Source organism: Eleginops maclovinus, chromosome 18 (assembly GCF_036324505.1).
Source record: "Eleginops maclovinus isolate JMC-PN-2008 ecotype Puerto Natales chromosome 18, JC_Emac_rtc_rv5, whole genome shotgun sequence".
Lineage (NCBI taxonomy): Eukaryota > Metazoa > Chordata > Actinopteri > Perciformes > Eleginopidae > Eleginops > Eleginops maclovinus.
The window spans coordinates 6,099,574-6,123,705 of NC_086366.1; the positions used below are offsets into that span (position 1 = coordinate 6,099,574).

Sequence of the window (24,132 nt, forward strand, 5' to 3'; positions counted from 1 at the left end):
TTACACCAAGGGATGTGTGTTTCACTATTTAACAGTGTTTCCAAAATTAGACATTGTTCCACTGTATTTTGCATCGCTTAATCTATCCGCGTTTACACTACAAATCCAATTTTCCACCCCTTGCCCATAGACTTTGGTTGTCCTGACATGGTACCCTTGTCATTGTAATGTCACCAGTCAATGCTTACACCAGACACTCTATGTTACACCAGCACAAGTTATTTAAAACTTTATAATTCAGTTGAATAGTTGTGCTGTGAGTGTGAATGTTTATATTGCAAGTTTTCTGTCCATTTCTTGCTACCTGATGCCTACATGCTGTCCAGGTCAAGTACAACACAGGTGCTTATAAGACAATGCATATGTAACATGTTGCATATCTTTATAGATGTTTATGCTTTTTGAGTTTTCTTCTATAATTTGAGAAAAAAATCCCCACAGACCAACAACGCATGTTTTCCACAGAGAGCACAAATCCTATTGAGATTTCAAAATGCTCATTATTGCACACCGATTAATATAAGCCTATTATGATTATATTTACAGTTTGTATTTTGAGTAAGGCTATAATCCATTCCAATCCACACAATTCATTCTCATATAAAAACTCTACCTGTTTACAGTACAAACTCCTTCCATGTCTCAAAATACTCACATAAGCTCATTATGGGATGCACAGTTATACAATATAATGAAACAAGCCTAATGTATGTGTTTTAAGACCTCATTATACACATATTGCATTTATAACTTTAGTTAGATTAAGTTATCCAGAAATAATGGCCTTCAGCATCACACAGCATTCACATGCATTTCCTTTCATGCTTCTGTAGTTAATTCTATACCACTGCACAACTGCTGGTCAGTGATTATTTACACTACAATATGAGGAATGAATCCCTGGACTGAAACATACAAACCCCTTACTTGGAAAAGGAAATGCATTCTCTTTTCTACACCCATAACCTGCAGGTTTTCCACCAGAAAAACTGTAAAAATGTATCTCGACCTGGGTAGCTGCCAAAAGTGTACATTTTGGCGAGGGCCCTGTGTATATCCAATCAGTGTTGATGGTAAATGTATTTGATTAAAAACGATAAATTCCTCAGTGTGTCTGATATTGACCGAGAAAGCTGAGGTTGCAGCTTCAGAATCATTTATAATTCCTGCATCCATCTGCTTCATTTGACATGACAGTGACACAGTTGTATGAAAGGCAGAACTACAGGCTTATACAGACTATTGGATTATACAGTAAAACGACCATTTAAGAACATAAAGAGACTCATATCCTGAAAAGAGACTCACTTAGCGCTACACTACATTGCACTCAGCTCTGACAGCATCCTGCCTTCATTATACTGCTAAAATAAAACATATTGCTTGTTGAACAAAAAAAAGAAAGGTAATTATTTTCAACATCCTATTATTAAACAAATTGAGCAGTGAACTTAACACCAAAGGCACCAGAATGAAGGTGCAGTTTTCCACCAATACTGTCTTTTAACTTAGAAAAACCCCCATTTTTTACGATGTGCGAATCACGCAAACAAAACCAGTAAAAGAAAAAGGAAAACACACAACCACATAAAGATGCATAAGAACAACTATTGATTTTTTTATTTGTTACGCACAATTTCAAAATATAATAATAATAACAATAATAATCAGAGCAGACTGGGCTCTGGTTTCAGACAGAGGGTGAAAAGAGGTGATGCAGCACAGGCAGTATGAGAAAAATAAAGAGCTTTTTGAACAATAAAGCATGGAGACATGTCCCAGTAGAGACACTAAATACGAATATTAACCTAAAAAGGAGCAGAATATGTCCTCTTTAAGTACAGTACTTTAGTAAATGTACTTTCCACCACTGAGGGGCAGTAAGTGTTTGTGTCTTGCTCCAGTTTAGGGTCAGTTTGTGCCTTTTGTATGTCTGTACCCAGTGACAATTGTCTCATAATCCGCCCTTGGGTCCAGTCAAAGGATACTTGCTACTGGGCCTAACAACTTTTCTGGCGGAAACTCTGCAGTGTTAGGGCCAGATCAATGTCATAGGCCTTCTCCATGCTGCCTGTTTCACACAGAGACACCCACTGTCTGTCTCTGGACTCCTCATGAGTCCACAGTTACACTGTCACATGTTCGCCCAATCTCCCTCTCTGGCTCTCTGTCTCATTGAAGCTGAACACTATAGTAACAGTAACCTGAATATTATGAGGCAAGACTGTGACCACAAAAGATCATCTTTCCAGTGTGTTGCTTGTCATGCACTGGGTCTTGTGAATGACCCATTTAAGCACAATTCCTGTTTCTTCCTCGCTGTGACTTTGAGATACTTCCTCAGCCGTAGAGTTTGAAAACAGCAGGAAAGCATTGTTCAGTGGTCTAATAGTGGTTCCCTTGATTGATAATCCGTCTTAAAAGGCAGATTTGGGAGGGTGACTGTAAAAGTGTGATCCATTACAATTACTATTTACCTTTAAAACATGTAACCAGACCCTAATCTGAGTATCAAAATATAAGAATGTAACCTGGATTATCTCAATATCAAATGCAATGCAAATAAATACAAGAGGAAATAAATATCAATAAGATGTTTAGTTACGTGTATTATGTAAGACAACAGAACAATGTGACCATAGAAAGAAAGAAACCAAGATGTGTGCTCTGCTCAGAGATGTTCAATAATAATTTCACTTTCATTCAGCATATTCAGGCAGTAGCCTATACACCAACAATGAAACACATGAGCACATACTACAGTTTAAAAATAAATAAATCTAAGCTAACATATTTACTACACACACACACTTTCTTAATGAACATATAGGTTCACCTACTGAATCAAAAACAGAACCAAGGAACCAAAGAAAGTGAAAACCGTAAAGCAGATTCAGGCAGTAGGTGTTTAGATTCACACAACAGAACAGAACAGCTTACAGACAAGAAATACAATCTCTTTTAAAACAAACACTATGTGCTCTTTTTAGGTTTTACCAACATTGTTATCCTTCCAGTTATGTATCTTATTACTCCCCAAGCCTGCAATTGCCCCTCCATTGCTTTATTCTACTTTTGTCATTGGTTATAGTTTAACAATGTGCCTCTGTATTTCTTAACGCAGCTTGCTCCTGCAGTCCCTCTGCTGGCCACAACAAGGCGCTCCATACCATTCCTCCACCTTTAATCCATTCTGAGGCTGCTGTTGCATCTTCTGTGTATGTGTGTGTTGATGTAGTTTTGTGTGTGTGAGTAAATTAGGCAGCTTAGTAGAGCCAGTGGTCCTACATTTGGCCGTGCAAAGCTCCTTTACTGGGACATTGGTACTTAATCCTCACAGCTCTGATCATTACAGCTGATGAGAGAAAAGGAGAGCTCCACATTATCTCATATCTGTCTTAACTACAGACATGATGACCTAAACACACATAAACTCAACATATTTAATGTTTTTTAGTGGCTGCACGTAATTAAAAATATGAATTATATAGTTGTGTGATTAGGTTGAGACGCTCCCTCTGGAGGAAACACGTGGTTTTTAGCCTTTGCAGACCATTGACATTCACAAAAAAACTATATATCGCACTACAGGAAACGGAAAACCCCCAAAAGCCTCAGAGGGCCACTTTAACGTTCTACAAGAAATGAATATTGCATATTAACCTTTTAAATTGAGTATAACATGGAGTAATTATTTTCAAATTTCAGTCAAATATAGTGTTTACAGGACAAACGGTACATTATGAAGCCCTGAATAAGCTTTATTGCCTGTGTCTGACCCCAGCTCTCTGTCCCACATCGCTGTGATAAGCAGCCCCTCAGACAGCCCCAATCACGGTAAGTCTATAGGCTAATGCTGATCAGAGATTTGCTGAATTTCCCTGTGTTATTAGATGCAGTGTAATTGCAGCGCAGGCATGACAAAGCTGGATGAGCGGCCAATGAGGATTACAGACGGGGAAGGTCATAATGAGCAGGCCGGCCACATGTTTCTAAGGCAAATCTCATTTTGATATCCAGTCTACCATGCTGCTTGATTAGCAGGGCGGGTAGGGTCAATTAGCTTTTAGCTTCAAATATTAAAACTGGCATAATGTGGCTTGCTTTATTAATTGATTTAGACTGAGATGATTTCTTTCCACATTTCAAAGATTGTCTATTTTTGTGATCACTCTGTGCAAATAATGGATTGACATATAGTCAGGGTCAGAAAAGTAACTGTAGTCGGTTTATTTTAATGTAACTGTAAGGGGATGCAATCATTTTTGTGTGTGTCTTGATGACGTTATCCCACACCATGTAATCTGTTATGCCTGCATATAGTTAGCCTGTTCTTCATAACAAGCTACTTCCCCGTCTCTCCTTCTGCCAGAGCTGTCAACCTCCTAACAAGGTGTACATATTCCCATGCTGTAGGAGCGCAGCCCAAATGAGGAGCCTGAATAAGATGAGAGGGACGAGCCAGACAACAGGTGTGTGGGTACATCCCGGCACATCCACCGGTACCACACACAGACATATAATAGACAGCTGCTTTTGATTTAGTTTGTTGTTTTCTTTTACATCAATTACTTGTAACTGTATGCTCACTGCTCAGACAGGCGGGAGTATGACTAAGGATGCTAGTCTCACAGGCTGCTCACACTTACTCTTCCCCCCGTGGTGGTAGCGTTGCCTCTCTGCAGTGTATCTGTATCTGTTTGCTCATTCATAGGAAAAGCATTAGTGGCACGTAGATGATTCATAGAGGCAAGCGTCTAGCCCTGCCACCCCTTCTGCTCCTCGCCTCAAGGCACAACTCATGCCCTCACCAGTGTCCCTAGTTACTCTCACGCTTACACACACAAACATATGCCGTCTGTGTTTGTTCAAATACCACCGGGCCCACCTGATGCGCCGAGTGCCTCAGAGCAGATGTAGTAGTAGTAGTGGGCAGCAGAGCGGTGGCAGGCTGTGGCCATCCTCATTATTGAGATGCAGTTTGTCAACAGTTAGCGCACTCTGTTAGTTCTGCTGACGGCTTAATGCAGCTGTTGTTAAATGTGGTTAAAACTGCGGTGTGTCTCTGACCCTGTGACAGTCCATCTGAGGTCATACACAGATATGATCTCTTTCTCAGTGGTTGAAAAGTAGTTTGTTTTTTTACTTTATTAAACAGGCCTATTGCTTACATGCGTTTGGGGGGTTTTCCCTTTCCTGTATTGTGTTCTATAGTTTTTTTGTGCATGTTAATTCATTAAGAGTACCAAAAGTAAGAAAACTCATCCTGCAGAGGAGCCCGTTTCATAATAATATATAAGATCTTAGGATTATAATTATATTTTTGCACATGCATTAATGTGTCCTCACTTTAATGCAACAACTAGTAAAGGAAAATCTTATATTCCTTGCTTAATAAACTGCTGGGTAGTTAAATCTATCATCCATGTATTATTTGATTGTTGTAGTAATATTTTGTAATAATCTATAACTAACTAAAGCTGTCACATACATGTAGTGAAGTATAAAGTACAATAATTCCCTCTGAGATAGTGAAGCTGAAGTATTAAGTAGCAGGAAGAGGAAATACTCAAGTAAAGTACCTCATCATTTTACTTGAGCAGAGTACATTCCACCACTGTCTCTTACATGTGTGACTGTCTCTCTCATTTGTATAATAATAGATGTTAGATGTTGATTTGTAAAATGTTGCTAAAGTATATAGATAGTTTTTTGCACAGAACTGAAAAACGTTATGTCTCTTCTTCTCAGTTTTGTAACCCTGTGGAATAAATTGCATAGAAGCAGTTTTCAGATCTGTGCTTTGACTTTGCGGTGAACATCGTGACATACAGTAGCATGGCCTGACGGTGCTAATTGTAAAGCAGACAGATGGAGCAGGTGTGTGTGTATACAGTATGTGTCACACTCCCCCTGTGCCTCTCAGGGGTTATATCAGGTGCAGCACCTGGAGTTAGTTTCCTCATTAGGATGGGTATCTCCAAGGTGATAGCCAATTAGAGGAACTGTCTCTTAGGACTCATGAGAAGATAGAGATCATATACATCTCATATCTCACTGGCAAATAGCTTTCACAAACACAGTATATCTGAATCACTGCAGAGGTGATCTTCCTATATTTCCTCACAGTCTGCCATGTTTCTGCAGAGCATGATTCCACTCTGAAGTGATATTCTCATGAAGGCTGATGCACAGACTCACCTTGCGGTGTGGTTTTGAGTCTCCTTTGCGCTTCACTGTGTCCCTCTGTTCTTACAGCTATCTATCAGTTTCATAGCATGCAATCTGCATCCTTCCAGCCTCCCACCACCCGCCCACTAGCGCTGTATCTGTTGTGTTCTGCGTGCATGTACCTCGAGTGTACAGTGCACAAAAGCGCATTGTGTTTTTTGCAAAAGTGTACATGCGTCTTCGCCTTAATAAAATACAGGGATAGCAGATAACACCCACCGCAGAGCTGCCCTGACAGGGGAAGGAGCGCAGAGGGTGCTCGCCCCCTGGCTAGGTGCTAGTCAGAGAGGAGGAGAGGGTGGTAGTGTGGTTGTAGGAAGGCAGGGAGGAGGTTTGAAGGCGAGGAATGAGGAGGGGGGGGGCTCCTTCATACATTTTTATGACCACATAGATAAGGTCAGTAGTGTGCCATCGTTACTAGGCAACACTGCGACCCTGAGTTGGATTGAGTTGTGAAGCTAAGAAGTCAGATATTCTTATTACAACAGCCCGGTTCTGCTGTGTGCATCTGTTAACAAGCATCCTGTCTCCGCGCGCCTCTCTGAGAGTCAAGGCTGAAAGACCGCTTTAACTGGACGATTAACCGAGGCACTGAAATAATTAGAAGGCCATTGATTGGGTTATTACATTGTTGCAGGCACGTTGGTGACATACCCACATCCGTGCCCGTTCACATGATGGTGATAGTGATGGAAGATGATGGTGGGGTGTTTTGATTATATATTTTTAATGATCCAGTTCATGTGGGGATACACTAGACTGTGGGTGTATTGATTTTTCCAGTTTTCAAGCAGAGAAAGGAGGAGATGGAGACCAGGCGCAGAGTACAAATCTCCCCCCTGTTCTCTCCCTCCTTTTTATTCTCCACCTTCCCTCTTTGCCTATCTTACTCTGTCCCCTTCTCTGCTCTCCATCCTCACTTCCGTATTTCCGCCACTCTTCCACCCGCCTTTCATTACGTTTTTTCCCCCCCTCTCTCGCCTCCTTCTCGCTCCCCTGCTTCTCCTCCCATTTCTGTCCCCTTCAGCGTCCTAGTTTAGCACGTCAAGGTTGGCTACAGATATGCTCCTCTGTGCCTTGGGGCTAACCAATGGGAAACGGGCTGGGGTTGCTGTAGCAGGCTGGGGTGTTGGTATCGAGAATTGAGAGGGAGATGGAAAAAGGTTACTGTAGGGCATGTGCTGTGGTCCATTCTGCAGAGTGGAACTGAAGTCCTATAGTTTAAAATACAGAAAATGTAGAGCTGTGGTACAGAAATAACTCACCTCTGAAATCCTGTCATAACTATCGGTGGTCATTTAATGCAGGATCTAAATACAATTAGTCATTTAGAGTAAGATATTCAAGCCAAACTCTGTTTGGGAATGGGCTTATATTTGCTCTGGCTGAGATATAGATGATGAGATAATGCTTAAATCAGAGCAGTTGCATGCATTTTGAAAAGTACTCACCATTGAAACCTTGAATGTCATCGGCCGAGCTAACTCTGCTAGCTCCTCGATTGGCTCATTGATCTGTGGGAAGCCCAACACAATCACGTCATACTCAACTTCCTTCCAAAGCCCAGAGATAACAAACTTGTAAAGAGTAGAAAAGGAAGTAGAAAACAGTGCAACTTCCAGTAAGAGCCTAATAATGCATATTTTGCAATTTACAGTGACATTTGGAGCTGAGAGGAGCTGTAGGAGAGCAGGCGGTCAGATAAAAAAGATCACTTCAACCCGGTTTTTATAACTACTCTCACTGCATGGTAGAGACAGGTCCACACTGTATGTTTCACCATAGGGTGTAAAATAATAATCCCAGTTTAAATTACAAGAGCCACAATTTGGCCATAGCTAGCTACATAGCTAACAAGATTCAAGATTCCTTTAATTGTCACTGTATGAATACAGCGAAATTGTATGCATGGTGCAAAACAATACAACATAACATTGCCATACAAATACAAAACAACAATACAGTAAAGGCAGTAAAAAGTGCAAAGTCAATAAATGAGTTATTGCACATGAGGCTTTTGCACGTGTGTTTATAATTACAAAACTAAAAATAAATATGTAAAAAACATTATGAGGTAAAATATTATGTGCAGTCGGATGTAAACATACTTAGTAAGGCACAAGTTCATTACCGTTCTATTAGTGCTGTGATTGTCTGGCTGTGTAACATTTGCTAGCAAGGTAGCTAGCTTGTAATATGGGTAAACTAGCTAACTAAGTAGTTAGCAAACATTAACTAAGATATAAATAGAGAGCATTTCGCTAGCTTGTTGTAGATTGATAGATGGATAGATTCTTGTTTGATGTGGGTGGCCCTTCAAAGGAGGTGAACTTTACTCCTTTGCTCTTGCCAGTGACCTCCACAGGACCACATCTCCTCTTAAATATTTTATCATTAGTCCCTTTGACATGTTAACTTCTGCAACCCCCCCCCCCCCCCCCGTTATAGCAGTCCTAATTTAAAGAGTGTGCATGTGTGCTGATGCTGATTGACCTGCAGGTGTCTTTGCATCCCGCTGGGACCAGCAGAGGGTAAGAGTACACCGCCCTGAACTCTGTTGAGGAGCCACATGTAACCGTACACTCACTTCTATCAGGAGCCACGAGCGCGGCTTGTCTCTTATCAATGTCATTGTCTTAGCAAACAAAGGGGATCATTATACCGGTGCTGAGAATGTTTCTATTCTGAGTTAATGGGTCGCATAGTGTAAAGGCAACCTGATCCTCCTCTGGGTGACGAAGGAGTGAGCCGAGGGCTGACATTTTGCTGATGATAGGCCGCTCTGTGTTTTGTTGTAAGATACGCTGGGCTTCACAGGAGTTGTCAAAACAAGAGGCCCCATCCTGAGGGATTACCCCGCCTGTCTGCACACACGCCAGGGACAGGGTCGGCCGGAGGGACAGGGAGGGGCATCGGGCCTGGGGGTCGCTGTGTGGTGAAGAGACATAGCTGAGGCGAAATGTGATTTATTTTCGGGATTGGGGTTAATCAGTAACATAATCCAAGTATCAAAATATAAACGTAGTGTAACCTGATTACTTCCTGTTACTTTTGGAGTACCTCAATATCAAACGCCATGCACATAAAAAAGAAAAGAAATATCAGAAATGTTTTTTTACTTTAGTGTACAATTAAGTGTAACAATGTGACTTTAGAAAAGAACAAACCAATATATTTAGGATAAAAAATTATAGGAAAAGCTGCCTTTCATTCAGTATATTCAGACAGTAGCCATACACCAACAATGAAACACATGAGCACATACTACAGTTTAAAGAAGCAGAAATAAAATCTGAGCTGACAGAAAATTCCCCATTTTAGTTTAATACACACAGTTAAACTCACACACACAATGTTATGAACATATGGGTTCACCTGCTGAATTAAAAAAGAACAAATCAACCAAAGAAAGTGAAAAATCTAAAGCTAATTTGACATCTTGTTGGTCCATAATCACTATTTGTCATTGTACAGTTTAACTAACCTTTGGGATTTCAGGAGTCTTGTCGATGGAAAAAAGGTAACTGAAGCATTTGAATGTTTTCAAAAAACCTATCAGATATGATCTCAAACTCTTATTTTTCAGTCAAACTGACAATGAAGTACTTTAATTGAAATAAGATCAACTGGTGTGGAACAATAGAGTAACCTGTCAACATAAATAATCATCATAAAGGACAAAAATGATCAAATAACAGCCGAAATGTCCCTTAATATGAACCTTTTTTGTTACATACACTATTTATGTACTGATTAAGCTAAAATGTCCTTTATGTGCTTTGTTTGTGTACTTTTAGGCATTTTCATGTTGTAGGTTTTACAAATAATTGTCTAAAGTTGAGGCAGTGAGGTACAGAGATGATAACGATAACATACCATCTGATGAAACACAAAAACACTGATTAAGAAAAATGTAAATGAAGTTCAAACAATCCACGCTTTAATAACTCTTCTTTGATTTACTGTTAACAGAATCCATAGCTTGTGCTTTACTAAATATTTGGATTCTTAAATCTGCTTCTACTTTTGAGGGGAAATTACCTACAGACATAAACAGCTTTTATACAAAAAGATAACACAAAGATAAATTAAAATACTGGACATCCACTGATCCCCTTTATTACCCCTCTGATTAATGTCTCATATGATCTTCCATGATGAGCTGGCAGTGATATGAAGAGCACAGATCCCATGCCAGTAACATGAGAGGAGTCACGACCTGCAGTGAGCAGTGTTCATGAATCGTTTCATATGTGCTCCACTTCGTCCCTTTGTATGCACACACACAGACATGGTGGCACTTGTACACACACACACACACACACACACACACACACACACACACACACACACACACACACACACACACACACACACACACACACACACACACACACACACACACACACACACACACACACACACATGCATGGCCAAGACTGTCTGTAGCCACCCCGGGGTCTCATTGTCACATTCACTTACCGCTGTTTAGGCATCATGCTGGGGGGCTAAAATGAACTGCCCCCCCTACCCGTAGTAAAGTCAAACCCAGACAACTCTACTCATATTCAAAGCATGGCTGTGGACACACTGAATTATGTTACTCAGACCATTGTGCTGGGCTTCAATCATGCAATATATCCAAATGTGTTTGACCTGTTGAAATGTGAATATATCCAACCGAGATAGGATGAGATAACATCAGATGTGTAAAAGTGTGATTGCGTTAACCACAATAGTAGTCTCTGATTAATCACAAGTTTAACATACTAGTATTTACTTGTACTCCTGTGACACTTCAGGAAACTGGAGCATGGTTCAGCTAAATGTCCAGAACCAGTGCATGGTGGTAGTTATGGCGGAGGCAGTGATGGATCTCACTGTGGTCTCCAGTCAGTGTGACACATGTCTCTTGAGCCGATTCCTTCGCTTTCTTCGGCTTTTCACTACCATGCACTTCATGGTAAACATCCATGTTGGAATTACGGGAGGAGCGAGTTTGGTTTATAGTTGGTAATGTGATTAATTTGCGGTTTCCAGATTAGCTCTGGGCTGTCAACGTCTAAGATAAGACAAACAATTATTGATCCCTGATATGAAATTCATCTGTCATAGCAGCAACAGCAATAACAGAAGGGAGACATATAATAGTAGACAGATAATAAGAATAAGACTTTTTGTAATGTGGGTTTAGAGTTTAATTCACATTTTAAAATATAAGTGATTAAGATACAGGCACTGGTCGAATCTTACACTGAACATGCAGTTTAACTGTAACTGCTCCTCCACACTCAAAGTGGATGAATATCATACACTGATTAAAAACCAATATGGGCTTCAAATTCAGTAGATACTGTAAGTGATGGACTTCCTTATTGGGTTCACAGTTTGAAAACAGATGCCTGCATTTAATCTGTTGGGTCTTACCAATGAGTGTCTTATAGCGCACTGGTCACAAGGTCAATGCTCTTGTCTTCAGAGTGAAATTCAACGTATTGTCTTTCAAATCACAAGCACTACAGCTGTCTGCAGAGTGATAAACAGCAGCACCTGTTTCTGTATAGATGGATTCCCTGTGAACCACCAACATTTGATCTGTGTGCAGCTAAAGGTGGTCTTTGCATCGCCAAAATATTACAACTTAGATTGGTTTGGATTAGGATAAGGCTGTGTGATGGCTATGTTTATTGTGTCTGGGGTTGGATTGTACTTCCTTTTTAACACATTCATCGATACAATCATTACAAATTAAAGTGACAAGGATGGAAAAAAACTTCTATCAAGTAAAAGTTAAAGAAATGTACAAAGTTATGCCTTGATATTTGCAATTGTGCAATCGTGTGCAGTTTGTACCTTTATGCATGCATTATTAAAAGCTTCCCTCACACTATTTGCAGAAACGGAGGAGGCAATTATCTTTTAATTACAGTTTTTAAGGTGAAAGGGCCCTCCTTAACCCTCACTAACTAAATATTAGACACTATATAGCTGATCATACAGTACTCTACATATCAAGGCACAATTATGAAGATATTTCTGGCCTTATAATATCAGTAATTTGAGAAACGATCGTACACACCTGCTGTCATTTGGCCGTTGTGAGGTCATTTGGTCAGTGTTGATGTTTCTTTGTGTTTGTTTGCTGTCAAACACACATTGTGAAACTGTGTGGGCAACTCCCACATATGGAGTGTGTGTGTGTACAGTGATGAGAGTGTATACTGTACACACAATATGTATCCCCCCCTGGTAATGTTACCCTGGACTGTGCACACTGCTCCTCTTTCCTGCTAAACTGACACCATGTTTGATTGTTCCATCTGTGGTAACATTAGTTTCCACGTCCCATGCACACAAATATAACCTTTTCATTTGCATTTACTCCATTTTTTTGCCCACATTTTTAATTTTGGCTCCTCATAAAACCGTGTTTGCTGACCTAGATTATACCAATGCCTCAATTCCCCTAAAATGTCAGATGGCACCCTCTGATTCCTCGGATCCCCTCTCCCAATCTCTTGAGCCAACAGTCAGATCTTTCTTCCTGCCTCTTTGGTTTTGTTTGTCTTTGCTTGATATTAATTCCACCTTCAGTACCAAAACAAGTCTCACCCTGTAATGTTGCTAAAGGCTTAACCAAAGAAAACCCCTATTTCTAGTCTCACCTGGTGTGGTTGAATACCTTTTCTAAAGCACTCTATTACCTAGACACGCATTTGGTCCTTTTACAAAGACTTTAAACAGACACTAAGTCAAAAATACTCTGCCCATAAGCCAGGCGCTTTACATTCACTTTCCCCACTTAATTATTTTAGCTGCAGAAGATTAAGTTGTCGTAGTGTATGTACAGTTTATTCCCTTTTCACCTTATGTAGCCATGAACCTTTGTTAGCTTCATTGCGCCCATTGAATGGTTACATTACCACCGTTTATAATAACTCTCTCTGCCAGAAGGGTAAAGAAAAAGGTCCACATTGTTGACATTCATAAAAACAAGTTAACCTAGAAACCTTACTCAATTGACCAGTGAGTGTGCTACTTCGCTAGTGATCGTTAGCGTTAGTTAGCTCCACATCATAGAAATTAAGCGTTTACAGTAAGTACACAAAATAAGGCACTGTGGACGCGCCCTTGAGCAGGCAAAGTATAAGGTGAATAAAACTGCAGCGCTGGAAATCAGATTGTGCCTCAAAGGTCTGATAAACCTGCCGCAATGCTTCTATTGCATCCTCTCCCCTCTCAAATGATCATATCTCACAGTCTGCAGCTGCTAATGAACTTACTCTCCCATCCATGCCAAGAATCCAAGGCTGAATCCCAAGCACAGCGTTCCTAATCCACTCTAAATGACGGGCAGGATCTCTGACCCACTGCCCTGATTCACCCGTGTTTTCTCCTCACTTTACACAGACTTCAACTTGTTTGGGGCTTATCTTACGGCTTGTAGTAAGTAAAAAATGATCCTCTTACTCAATTAAATATACATTTTTAGGACACCATAGTTCAAGAAGAGAACATCTGTGATTATAGAACACACAACCTGAAGTAAAAACAGTGTGTTCTGTTGCAGGAAATGCAGAGCAGTGATTGTTTGCTGCTAGTTAACTCTTTTAACATAACATACACTACATGGACATCAGCATGGAGCATTTATATCCCCTGGATTCAAATAAGGGCAGAGTATGTGATCCAAACCAAACACCATGAATTGTTTTTCCTTTTGCACACGTTAAGAATTGCAAGAATCCTCTCCTCAGTCCAGATAAGAGCAATGAATATGAATATCCTGGGGTAAATAAACTGGATTTCACTTTCAATTCTGTCATGTGGAATAGAGAATGAGATGCAGACTGCCCTGCTGGTTATATCACAGTCAGTATACCCGGGCTCTGCATGTGGACAGGCCCACAGGCTCCCACTGCCTACTACAGCTACACCCTTGACTTCAAGGCAGGCATTAAAATGGAGGGGTGGTGGTGGTGGTGGATTATGGGGTTGAGGGGGGCGGTATGGAGTGTGTGTGTGTGTGTGTGTGTGTGTGTGTGTGTGTGTGTGTGTGTGTGTGTGTGTGTGTGTGTGTGTGTGTGTGTGTGTGTGTGTGTGTGTGTGTGTGTGTGTGTGTGTGTGTGTGTGTGTGTGTGTGTGTGTGTGTGGGTGTGTGAGAGAGAGAGAGAGAGTGCCTTTAGGGGTGGGGGATGTTTTACCCTGCTGCAACCACTGACAAAATGTTATTTTCTTTCACACCATTGTCAAACTTAAAAGTGGGATTCAAATTAAACAAAACAAATACGTCATTGGATGTCCTTGTACATTTACATTCCTACAGGGCACTCTGCTGTGTTTTTTTCATCAGTAGTGAAAATACTCTATTGGTTTCATTCAAGCCAGCTCTGCTATTTAGTGCGGAGTGCACCTGCAACACCCACAGACGGAACATCTCCGTGCGTAAAAATGTTATCCTTGGTGCCTCGGTGCGTCAGGTGCAGCTCATTTCCTTAATGCAAATGCCCCCTCTCTCTGTGTGCGCTCACCTCCAGCAGTACCTTGCCCTCAGGACCGGCCGGTAACCGCCTCTGCTCCTTTAAGGCAATGAGGAATTAAAGCGTCTGCAGGGGCAGGCAGAGGGTTATTCTGTGTAATGCTCAGAGAGTCAGGGAGGTGCGATTAGAGAGCGGCATGCAGCGGGGAAGATGCGCTTGCTCGCCTCTTGCTGGACGCTCAGAGGCGATGAAGATGATCTGACTTTGGAGTCTCAGAAAAAAACCTGCTTTTCATTCTTATTCTACCACCCTCTCCCCCTTGTTTGCTTCTTTTAGTTATTTAATTTTCCGAGAGATTCTTTTTTTCCTCTCTAAGAATGTTCCGTCAGTCAATCTTTCATTATTTAAGGAATCGGAGCTTTTTTTAAAGAAATAGTTATTTTTTGCATTTTTTCTTTCGCTCGTACCCGGCTCTGACTCAGCTACAGACACACACTCACACTCACACACACACACACCTGGGCTTCACCCATTCAGCATCCTTTTGAATAAGCAGCAAGACGCGGAGCAGAGGAGGAGAGTGAGCACAGCTCTCCCCAAGACAATCACACACGCGCATTTAAGATCCGAGCGCAAAGAGGGCGCAGAGGAAGAAAAAACATCAGTGTAACGAAAAAGTAAGGAAGGAGATATTAAAAGTAAATACTTGGACCGGTTTGCAACAAGACAGTGGCAAATGTTTAACCTTACTCCAAGCGCACAGAAGAGAAACCCAGGGAGGCACCGGTCGGAGGAAGAAGAGAAAGCATAGCTTGGGGGGATTGAACGGAGCAGGGCATGTGGATATTGGCTTTTATCTTTTTCCAGAGCATCTTGAATGGTAAGTTTATCCAGCTCGTCTTTTTTTCTTAATTATTATTAGTGCTCATTACCTATTGAAGGAGGCAAATCAGCGGCTAAGTAAGTGAGGCAGGGTGGAGGTCACCTGTGACCCACATGAAATGGATTTTATATGCTTGTCAAAAGGGCTGACACCCTTCACATAGGGAGAGACACGGGCGAGGCATGTATTGCATTAAAAATCTCTCCTAAAAAAACACACACACATACACACATCTCTGGCCTTCAGTTACATCCTGAGCCAAATGAAATAAAAAGCATAAATGATGTATGTTCGGGCCTTTAAATGAATTTAATTTATTTTATTGATTTGATTTGATGGTTTAAGTTTAAGTTTTAAGTGTGTTAATCCTATTAATGCAATTTGTTTTTATGTGATGCTTGATGATACTTATTCTGCTCCACCATGGCCCTTAGTAATACGTGACGTATTTGATATAATGGACATTTGGTTTAACCCTCTCCCCCTCCCCCACAGTAAGCATATTTTTCAAGTTTAAAGTGGCTTAAACTATTATAATTCATTAAAATGATTCATTTTCACCCATATCTAAAACATATTTTCATTATGAATACATGGGTAGCAAAAATGTTTGTGTTTATGTATCGTTCAGAGTGTTTTCAATATCTCTACAAGCAATTTCGTCTCCAATGTATACAGCTTTATGTCATTTACCTTCATATATAGACGAATCAGCACCATTAATACAAATGGTTCTTGTAGGTAATTAAAACATGTAAGAGGCACATTCCACAGAGGTCAGATTTTAAAAAAAAACAAAGAATGTGACACATTTTCCATTCAAATAGCCAAAAGTCTTATTCTCCATTCAAATGCCGTATTCAAAAACACCCACATTTGCTTGTTCGTCTTGTATTCCTGTACACATGTACGTTTCTCAGTGAGTATAGTGCACACATGCATGCGACTAATACCGTGCACGCACATCTGTGTGCTCATAGCTATAATCAATAGGAGAAAATTGATATAGTTTATTGCATTCACTTATTGGTCAGAGCCCCTTCTAACAGGGAGGGATTATGGCTGACTGGGTGTGTACGAAAACAAGGCAAGAAAAAAAAAAGGGAGAGTCGAAGATGGAGAGGGAGAAGGAAAGAAAATGGAAACGTCTGTGGGAAAACACACCGGGGTGACAAGATGGGGATTGTTCACATACACTGAAACCAAAATCAAGCCCCGCGGTCGGCTGCATTCGTGTGAAAAAAGCTAAATTCACAAAGCAAAAATTTGGGGATTTGCAGGTATAAACACATTTCGATATGATATCCCCAAAATGAATTTTCCCCTTCTGGCTGGCGTGATAAAATAACGCTTTGGATATGGATTTTTGTTTCTGTGTCGTCGCTACGGTTTATTGACACTGACTCCATATAAAATGGTATCTCCCTCAGCCCAGCTTGTGCTGAAACTCATAAAGGAACAATAAGGAATCCTCATTAATCATAATCATCTGCCTCTGACATTAGATCAACTGCCATGCAAGATTGTGTCCGTTTATTGCACAAGGGATTATTGAGGAGGCCTGTGGAAAAACAACTGATAGGGATTAAGCAGCAAGACGGCGTTGGGTGCAGACGTTACACTTTGTGTGTGTTTTCGCGCCGCAATCATGGAGGTTTTTGTTGCATTTGATTCCCCTTCCATCTCTGCTATAAGACTGTGTCCTCTGCGGTTGGGTGTTTTTGTTGATTATCATGAAAATGAAGGTGTTTCGAGCAGGCGGTGTCAGAATGAATGAATGAATGACCTTGTGGATGGAAACCAGCAAAGCAATTGGATTCCAGACAATTCTCGCTGTTTCAGAGTTGGGCCTATCACATGCTCACTGGTCTGTCTCTATGGTAACCCCCTTAATGGGTGTCAGGAACTGCGTCCAAAAACCTTCACTCTATATATGGGGGTAGAAACAACTATGTGTTGTTGTCAAAAAATGGAACGAGATTGAAATGCATTTTGTCTTCTGTGTTTGGTTATTATTATGCTTCCAAGAAACATCAGACGGCACCACAAAATGGCAGACGGCAGGGAAATAATGTGAATGTTTTGGGAGATGGATTTGGGAGTGTGGCTCAAACTGAGTTGACCCATAAGTACTTGATAAGAAGCTAATCAGCTCCCGTTACATCAGTGTGTGCATGTGTGATAAGAAGGCTTCTTATCCACATTGCATTGTGGTCATTTTACTGCACGTGTCACCTGGATGACCCCAGCGATCGATTGAATGGAAGGGAAAATGGATAGAAATCTGCAGTGTTCATGAAATGTCACATTTTAATTGCTTTCATCATGGAAATTGATTTATCATAAGGAATCAAATTAAAATCAAAGTCCTCCTTAGTCATTTTTGAACACTTCTGCTATTTCCTGTGCCTATCACAGTATGATCCATAGATTAATCTATCAGGAGAGGAAACATATAAATATTTCTCCCTGAAAGCTGCCTCTAGGCTAAAAGAACAGCGAGCCAAACCGGCCCTATTCAAATCCTCATTGCAACGACATAACGAGACGAGGCTCCTCGCAAAAACACTGCGATGATTTGTAAGACATGGCTCAACCTGATTCTCGCAACTTAAAAGGGGCTTATCTCGGACATCTCGAATAAATGAACATTTACGCAGAGGTCATGGGATCACGTAATCAAATGTTGCTCTCTATTAGTCGTGACATTACTCGGCGTAAAGGCAGATCCACTTTGAAATAAGGAAGCTCTTCTAATGCATCCAGCCCGGTGTAGCTTACAGTACAGTAAATAGCTGCCAACACCAGTTAGCCTGCCAGTTTTACATGACCCCACATTATTATCAACCTGAAACACTGGATGAAGATGCTACAGGGACCCGGTGGGGAGGATGGATGGATTGAACTTGGCTGCAAATGTATAATGGGGGATTTTTTTTGCGAGGTGATAAATCTACATGAGGCGATGTACGCACTGATGAGAGCCCCGTTTGTTGGAGCTGTGAGGTGATTCTCCACCCAGTGTAGAGACTTCGAAAGATCAGGGGTCACAGTCATCAAGGCTCAGGCCAGCTGACCAATCAGAGCGGACTGGGGTCTGGTTTCAAACAGAGGGTGAAAAGAGGTGCAGCAGCACAGGCAGTATGAGAAATATAAAGAACTTTTTGAACATTAAAGCATGGAGACATGTCCCAGTAGAGCACAACATACAATATATAATATGTCCTCTTTTGATATTCATTTTCTCTTGTATTTATTTGGATTGCATTTGATATTAAGGTAAACCAAAGAAATGTAAAGTAATCAGGTTACACTACTTTTATATTTTGATACTCAGATAAGCTTACTGATTACATTCTTTACAGGCAATAAGTAATTGTAACGCAATACATTCACCCTCCCAACCTTGGCCATACGCTGCACTCACAGCTATTAGCATGTTTACTAATTACCAATTATGGTTTGGTTGCAGAAGTGGTATCACAGCTCATGAAATTAAATTAGCCCATGAAAACATGTAGCGCACAGTCAAGTGATAGATCATCTCATGCTGTCTCCCTCAGATATGAATATCTAATGCGCCAAATTAAGTTTACAAACCCACTTAACTGTTGCTCACTTGTGTGAGTTGTGAGAGGGTTTGTTGGGTTACGGGCTGAACTCAGTGTGTGACTCCAGTTGAAAGGGCTGCTAATGTTGGGTAATGGAAACCCTGATGTGTGATCATAATAGATATCCCCTAGTTCATACATCCCAGCTGTATAATGAGGGCTACTCTACTGTACCGTACCTCCTCAAGCCTGTCTGGCTCTCTAATTAGGAGCCAGCTTTGGTGACTGGTGTGTGTGTGTGTGTGTGTGTGTGTGTGCCGTGTTTCACCCAATGTAAAATCTAATTACCGATCACACTGTGTCTGTCTGGATTCAACTGAATCAGAGGTGTAATTGCGCAAGCCCGCGTGTAAATGTCTCTTGCATTAAAATGTTAACGATATCATTTAGCATCTGCGGGGAAGAGCAGAGGAGCCCTCAGCACCCAGATGTAGGTGTTTGATCATGCGTGCAAAGTGAGGTTGTAGTACATCTGGCGGGGGTTTCCCTCTCAGACAGGGTTCTCAGCAGAGAGGATGTTTTTAATTCACTCAGCACCTGTCAAAGTGACATGTTATATTACTGTGCTGCGCTGTGCAGGTACTGTGGCGGAGGATCTGGTGTAAAGGCTTTATTTTGACAGTTTAAAACAGCCTAAGTCAAAAAAAGAGCCTCCCTGCTCTCCTGCGCTGGAGTGCTTCTTTATTGATTTTGTTTCAAAGATTTAAGGACGAAGAGTGCAAAAGTTTAGAAAATGCATACCTATGACATGAGAGAATTTGACCCAAGTCTGTTCACTTTTTCTTTTTCCATTAGCCACTCTTTAAACACGGCCAGAGCCCATACTGTGTTCCTGTTAGTGTTTACTTCCTGTCCGTCTTCATCTGCGCTTCCTGTTAGTGTTTACTTCCTGTCCGTCTTCTTCTGCGCTTCCTGTTAGTGTTTACTTCCTGTCTGTCTTCTTCTGCTGTTCCTGTTAGTGTTTACTTCCTGTCCGTCTTCATCTGCGCTTCCTGTTAGTGTTTACTTCCTGTCTGTCTTCTTCTGCGCTTCCTGTTAGTGTTTACTTCCTGTCTGTCTTCTTCTGCTGTTCCTGTTAGTGTTTACTTCCTGTCTGTCTTCTTCTGCTGTTCCTGTTAGTGTTTACTTCCTGTCCGTCTTCATCTGCGCTTCCTGTTAGTGTTTACTTCCTGTCTGTCTTCTTCTGCTGTTCCTGTTAGTGTTTACTTCCTGTCCGTCTCCTTCTGCTGTTCCTGTTAGTGTTTACTTCCTGTCTGTCTTCTTCTGATTATTTATCTGATGCCCAGTCTAATAGAAACATTGTAATCCTGATAGTAATCCTATTTTTTTTTTTAAATGTAACGGCAATCTGATAATGTCTGATTGTATGTAACTGTCAGGGAATACAGTTGCCTTTATTTTGTATCCTGCTTGCTTAGATGTAATCTATTACTCACCAAGCCTGCATCTGATGCACTGTGTTTATACACACACTGCACATTGGCCCCACAGCTTTTGTTCACTGTGGAAGACAGGTGGCGTAGGTGTGATGAGTTTGCTATCCATCACCCACCAAGACAAACATTCAGGCTGGACCTCATAAATACTGCCCCTTAATCCAGTCCTCCATATACCAGGGCGAGGCTTTGAACTCAACACACTCCGAGGCCCAAGGCTGAATTGATCCCTGCGACTCCGGCCTGGCCATGATGCATGTGCCTGACGTTTTCTTGCTCTGTGTCTTTCTCCTTTTTTCCTCTTGTGTTGGCCTGTGCTCACCTTAAAGAGGCCCTTTTATTCTTTTTGGCATTCTCCCTTTGCTGTAGTAGTATAGGTTGTGTTTTATAGCTTTTTGTGCAAATAAATGGTCTGCAGAAGTAAAAATCCCAAAGTTATTGAACATAGTGACATCACTTTTTAACAGTCGTGCTCCTATTGGTAAGCGCTCCAACACATTGTACGTGATAGACTAAGGGGAGGGACATCTCTAAGTTGTTGACCAATCACAACAGATTGGGCTACTTAACCAATCAGAGCAGACTGGGCTCTGGTTTCGGACAGAGTGTGAAAAGAGGTGCTGCAGCACAGTCATTAAAACAAGTTACAGTAGCGATACAAAATACTTATATAAACCTGAAAATTAGCACGATATGTCCTCTTTAAAAAATATGTTTTCACACTCTCACTCAGTTTTCCAAGCCATTGCATCTTTGCAGTATTTTCCATATCTCTTATTATTCAAAACCACATTTCTAGAAGGTATTTCATTCACTGTGTTTCTGATGCTCCACAGTCTCAATATTAAAGTAGGCTAAGGGATAATGGAGGAGGCACACCAGGATAGACAGAGTGACAGAAAGACAAATGGGTCCAGCTTGGTTTCTCGACAGTGCTCTTTATTTTTAAACCTGGCACAGATGCTAAGATTTAAGACCAAGTTAGTGGTGGTTATTTTTAGCCCGGCAATTTTTAAAGCGCTGTCATCTTGTTGGGGTTGAGGTAAGGTGTGTGAGTGCATGTTCGGGGGCTTTACTGTGTGTTCGCGGGAGCAAGTACCTATATACATGTGCAGGGTTTTACAGGGTGTGCGTTTTTCTGTGTGTGTGCATTTAATTGGGGATCTTGGTGGATGGTCGGGTTAGGGTGTGACGTGGAGTGGAGCCACAGGAGTCTGATTTATGTCCTTCTAGCCACTCATCGATCCCCCAGCCCGGTGTGAGACTGAGTGCATTGTCAATAATCTTAGCACTTTGTGGTATTCCTAGAATTCCCAGACCTCCTCTGCTCAGACCTCGGTGTGATGCTGCAGTAAGCCATCTTGTCCAAAGTCGAATAAGAAGGCGCAGGGCAGCAGTGCATTTGATTTTAGGGCAGTGAATAGATCATTCTGCAGTGCCTGCGCTGTTGAAGGAAAAATACTGTATTGTGGCACAATAACTTGTTACCTGTTAAATAAATGAAATCAGCAACCTAATCTAAGTATGGTAATATAAAAGTAATGTAGCCTGATTACTTCCTGGGACTTTTGGATTATCTCAACATGAAATACAATGCAAATAAATAAAAGACAAAGCAAATATTAATAAGAGGTTTTTTCCCTTAAGTATATTATGTAAGACAACAGAACAATGTGACCTTAGTCAAGATAAAAACAAGATATTTAGGGCCAGAAATGTGTCCTCTGATCAGAGATTTTGTTTATAGGAAAACCTGCCTTTCATTAAGCACATTCAGGCAGTAGTCTTTTACCATAAAGTTGTACGGTTACCTTGGTCTCTGGTAGCATGTAGCTGTTGACATGTTGCTAAGTGTCTCCGTAGACTGTTGCCAGGATGAGGTCTATTACATGTCCCTCTATCTAGTCCATCCATCCAAGTGATTATGTTAATTAGTGTTTGATCAGATGATTAAATTAAAACTCGATTTATCCAAAGTACTAAATGCTCAGAATACGTGTGTCAGGCTTCACATGACCCTGCAGGACACGAGGGGATAAAGAGGAGAGAAATTATACAAAAGATACCCTTTTTTTTAAAATTCAGGCTTTAGAGAAAGAGTAATAAAGCGAGCCAGGGGGCTGGGGGAGAGAGCAGGAGAGAAACATGGAAACGGAGAAAATAAGGATGTGTGTTTATGTGTGTGGTGGGGGAGGAGTTGGGGGGGCTGAAAGGAGCCGTGCTGTGGTCCCCTAAGTGTTGAACAAACATGCTTGGTTTAGGGAAATGGCTGCGATAAATGTTTAATATGATAAGTCCATAAAGACGGTCAAATGAGTCTGGAGTATTAAAATGAGCGTGCAGCAGTAGCAGCAGCTTTAAAGGAGTCGGAGGAGGAGGGAATGAGGAGGTGGGGGGCTGATAATGGCAGGCAGAGCTAACAGGATGAGAGCAGACAGCTGCTGTGACATCAACATTAACACACTCTACCAGCTGCTGGTCACAGACGTCTGCTGGACAAAACAGGGACGCCGGTGTGTCTTCAAAGGGCCACCATGGCCTTGTAATGACATTTTACCTGTACAGCATTCGTAGTAAGTACAGGATATTTGTACAGCACACAAGTTAAAAAGTGTTGTTAAAAAGGTACAAAATAGATCAATTGGCAAAAGAAACCAGGGGATTGATGCACTCCTGGGGCCAATAATAATAAGTTACCACCTAACAAATTAGAATATCAAGGCAGGTTTTGAGAAGTGCATGTGTGCCATAGCCAGCTAACATATTAAGGTAGCACAAGTGAAAAGCCATCCTTTAAGGCGAAAAGCTGTCAGTGTCAGGTCATTCTCTTCAACAGCCCTCATGTCGCAGATCCTGCACACTGAAACCTTCATAAAAATCGCGTTAGCTTAGCTGGCATGCAGGTGGACAGCGTTCACGTTAAGACACCATCAACAGCGGCTTTTCTGAAGGCCCTTAACCCTAATGTTTGATGACATAATAAGGTTGGTTGTCCAGTATGTGCCATGTCTACTTGTTTAAGTGAAGTAAGGCCTCTGCCAAAAGGCATCTGTGCAACGAGAACGCAGGGGCTTAATCGTGTTATCAGCAGGGGCCGTGCATGCTGACCATTAGATTAGTTTGGAGGCGATTCGATTATATCCACTCAAGTCTCAATCAGACATGTTTAAGCTCAATAATAAATTACAATGATAATCTTAAAGCGTAGAAGTTTCTCATGGCGGATGTTGGCTGAAAAGCTGGAGCCCTAAAACTGAAATATAGCAAACAGGATGTCATAACACAGACTGCAGCAAAACTGAACTTAAATCATAGCTGTAACCATAGTTTGAGATCCCAGTTACTCCTTAACAGGTTGTAGAAACGTGTTGAAATTTTATTTTGCTGTATGACTGAGCACCGGATGTCAATATTGAATCATTTAAGGAACGCCATCCATCAGTAGTATGCTAACCATGTGTTAAGATGTTTGGCGCAGAGCATTGGTGGGC

The 24,132-nt window shown here is 41.3% G+C and overlaps 1 protein-coding gene across 1 annotated transcript in view; it reads left to right on the forward strand.

Moving 5' to 3' along the window:
* Positions 1–14,938: 14,938 nt before the first annotated feature.
* dscamb (Down syndrome cell adhesion molecule b) overlaps positions 14,939–24,132 on the forward strand; it is a 123,972-nt gene continuing 114,778 nt past the window's right edge. The window contains 1 exon segment of the mRNA XM_063907849.1: positions 14,939–15,591. Coding sequence (XP_063763919.1) covers positions 15,549–15,591 — 43 coding nt within the window. The 5' untranslated portion in view covers positions 14,939–15,548.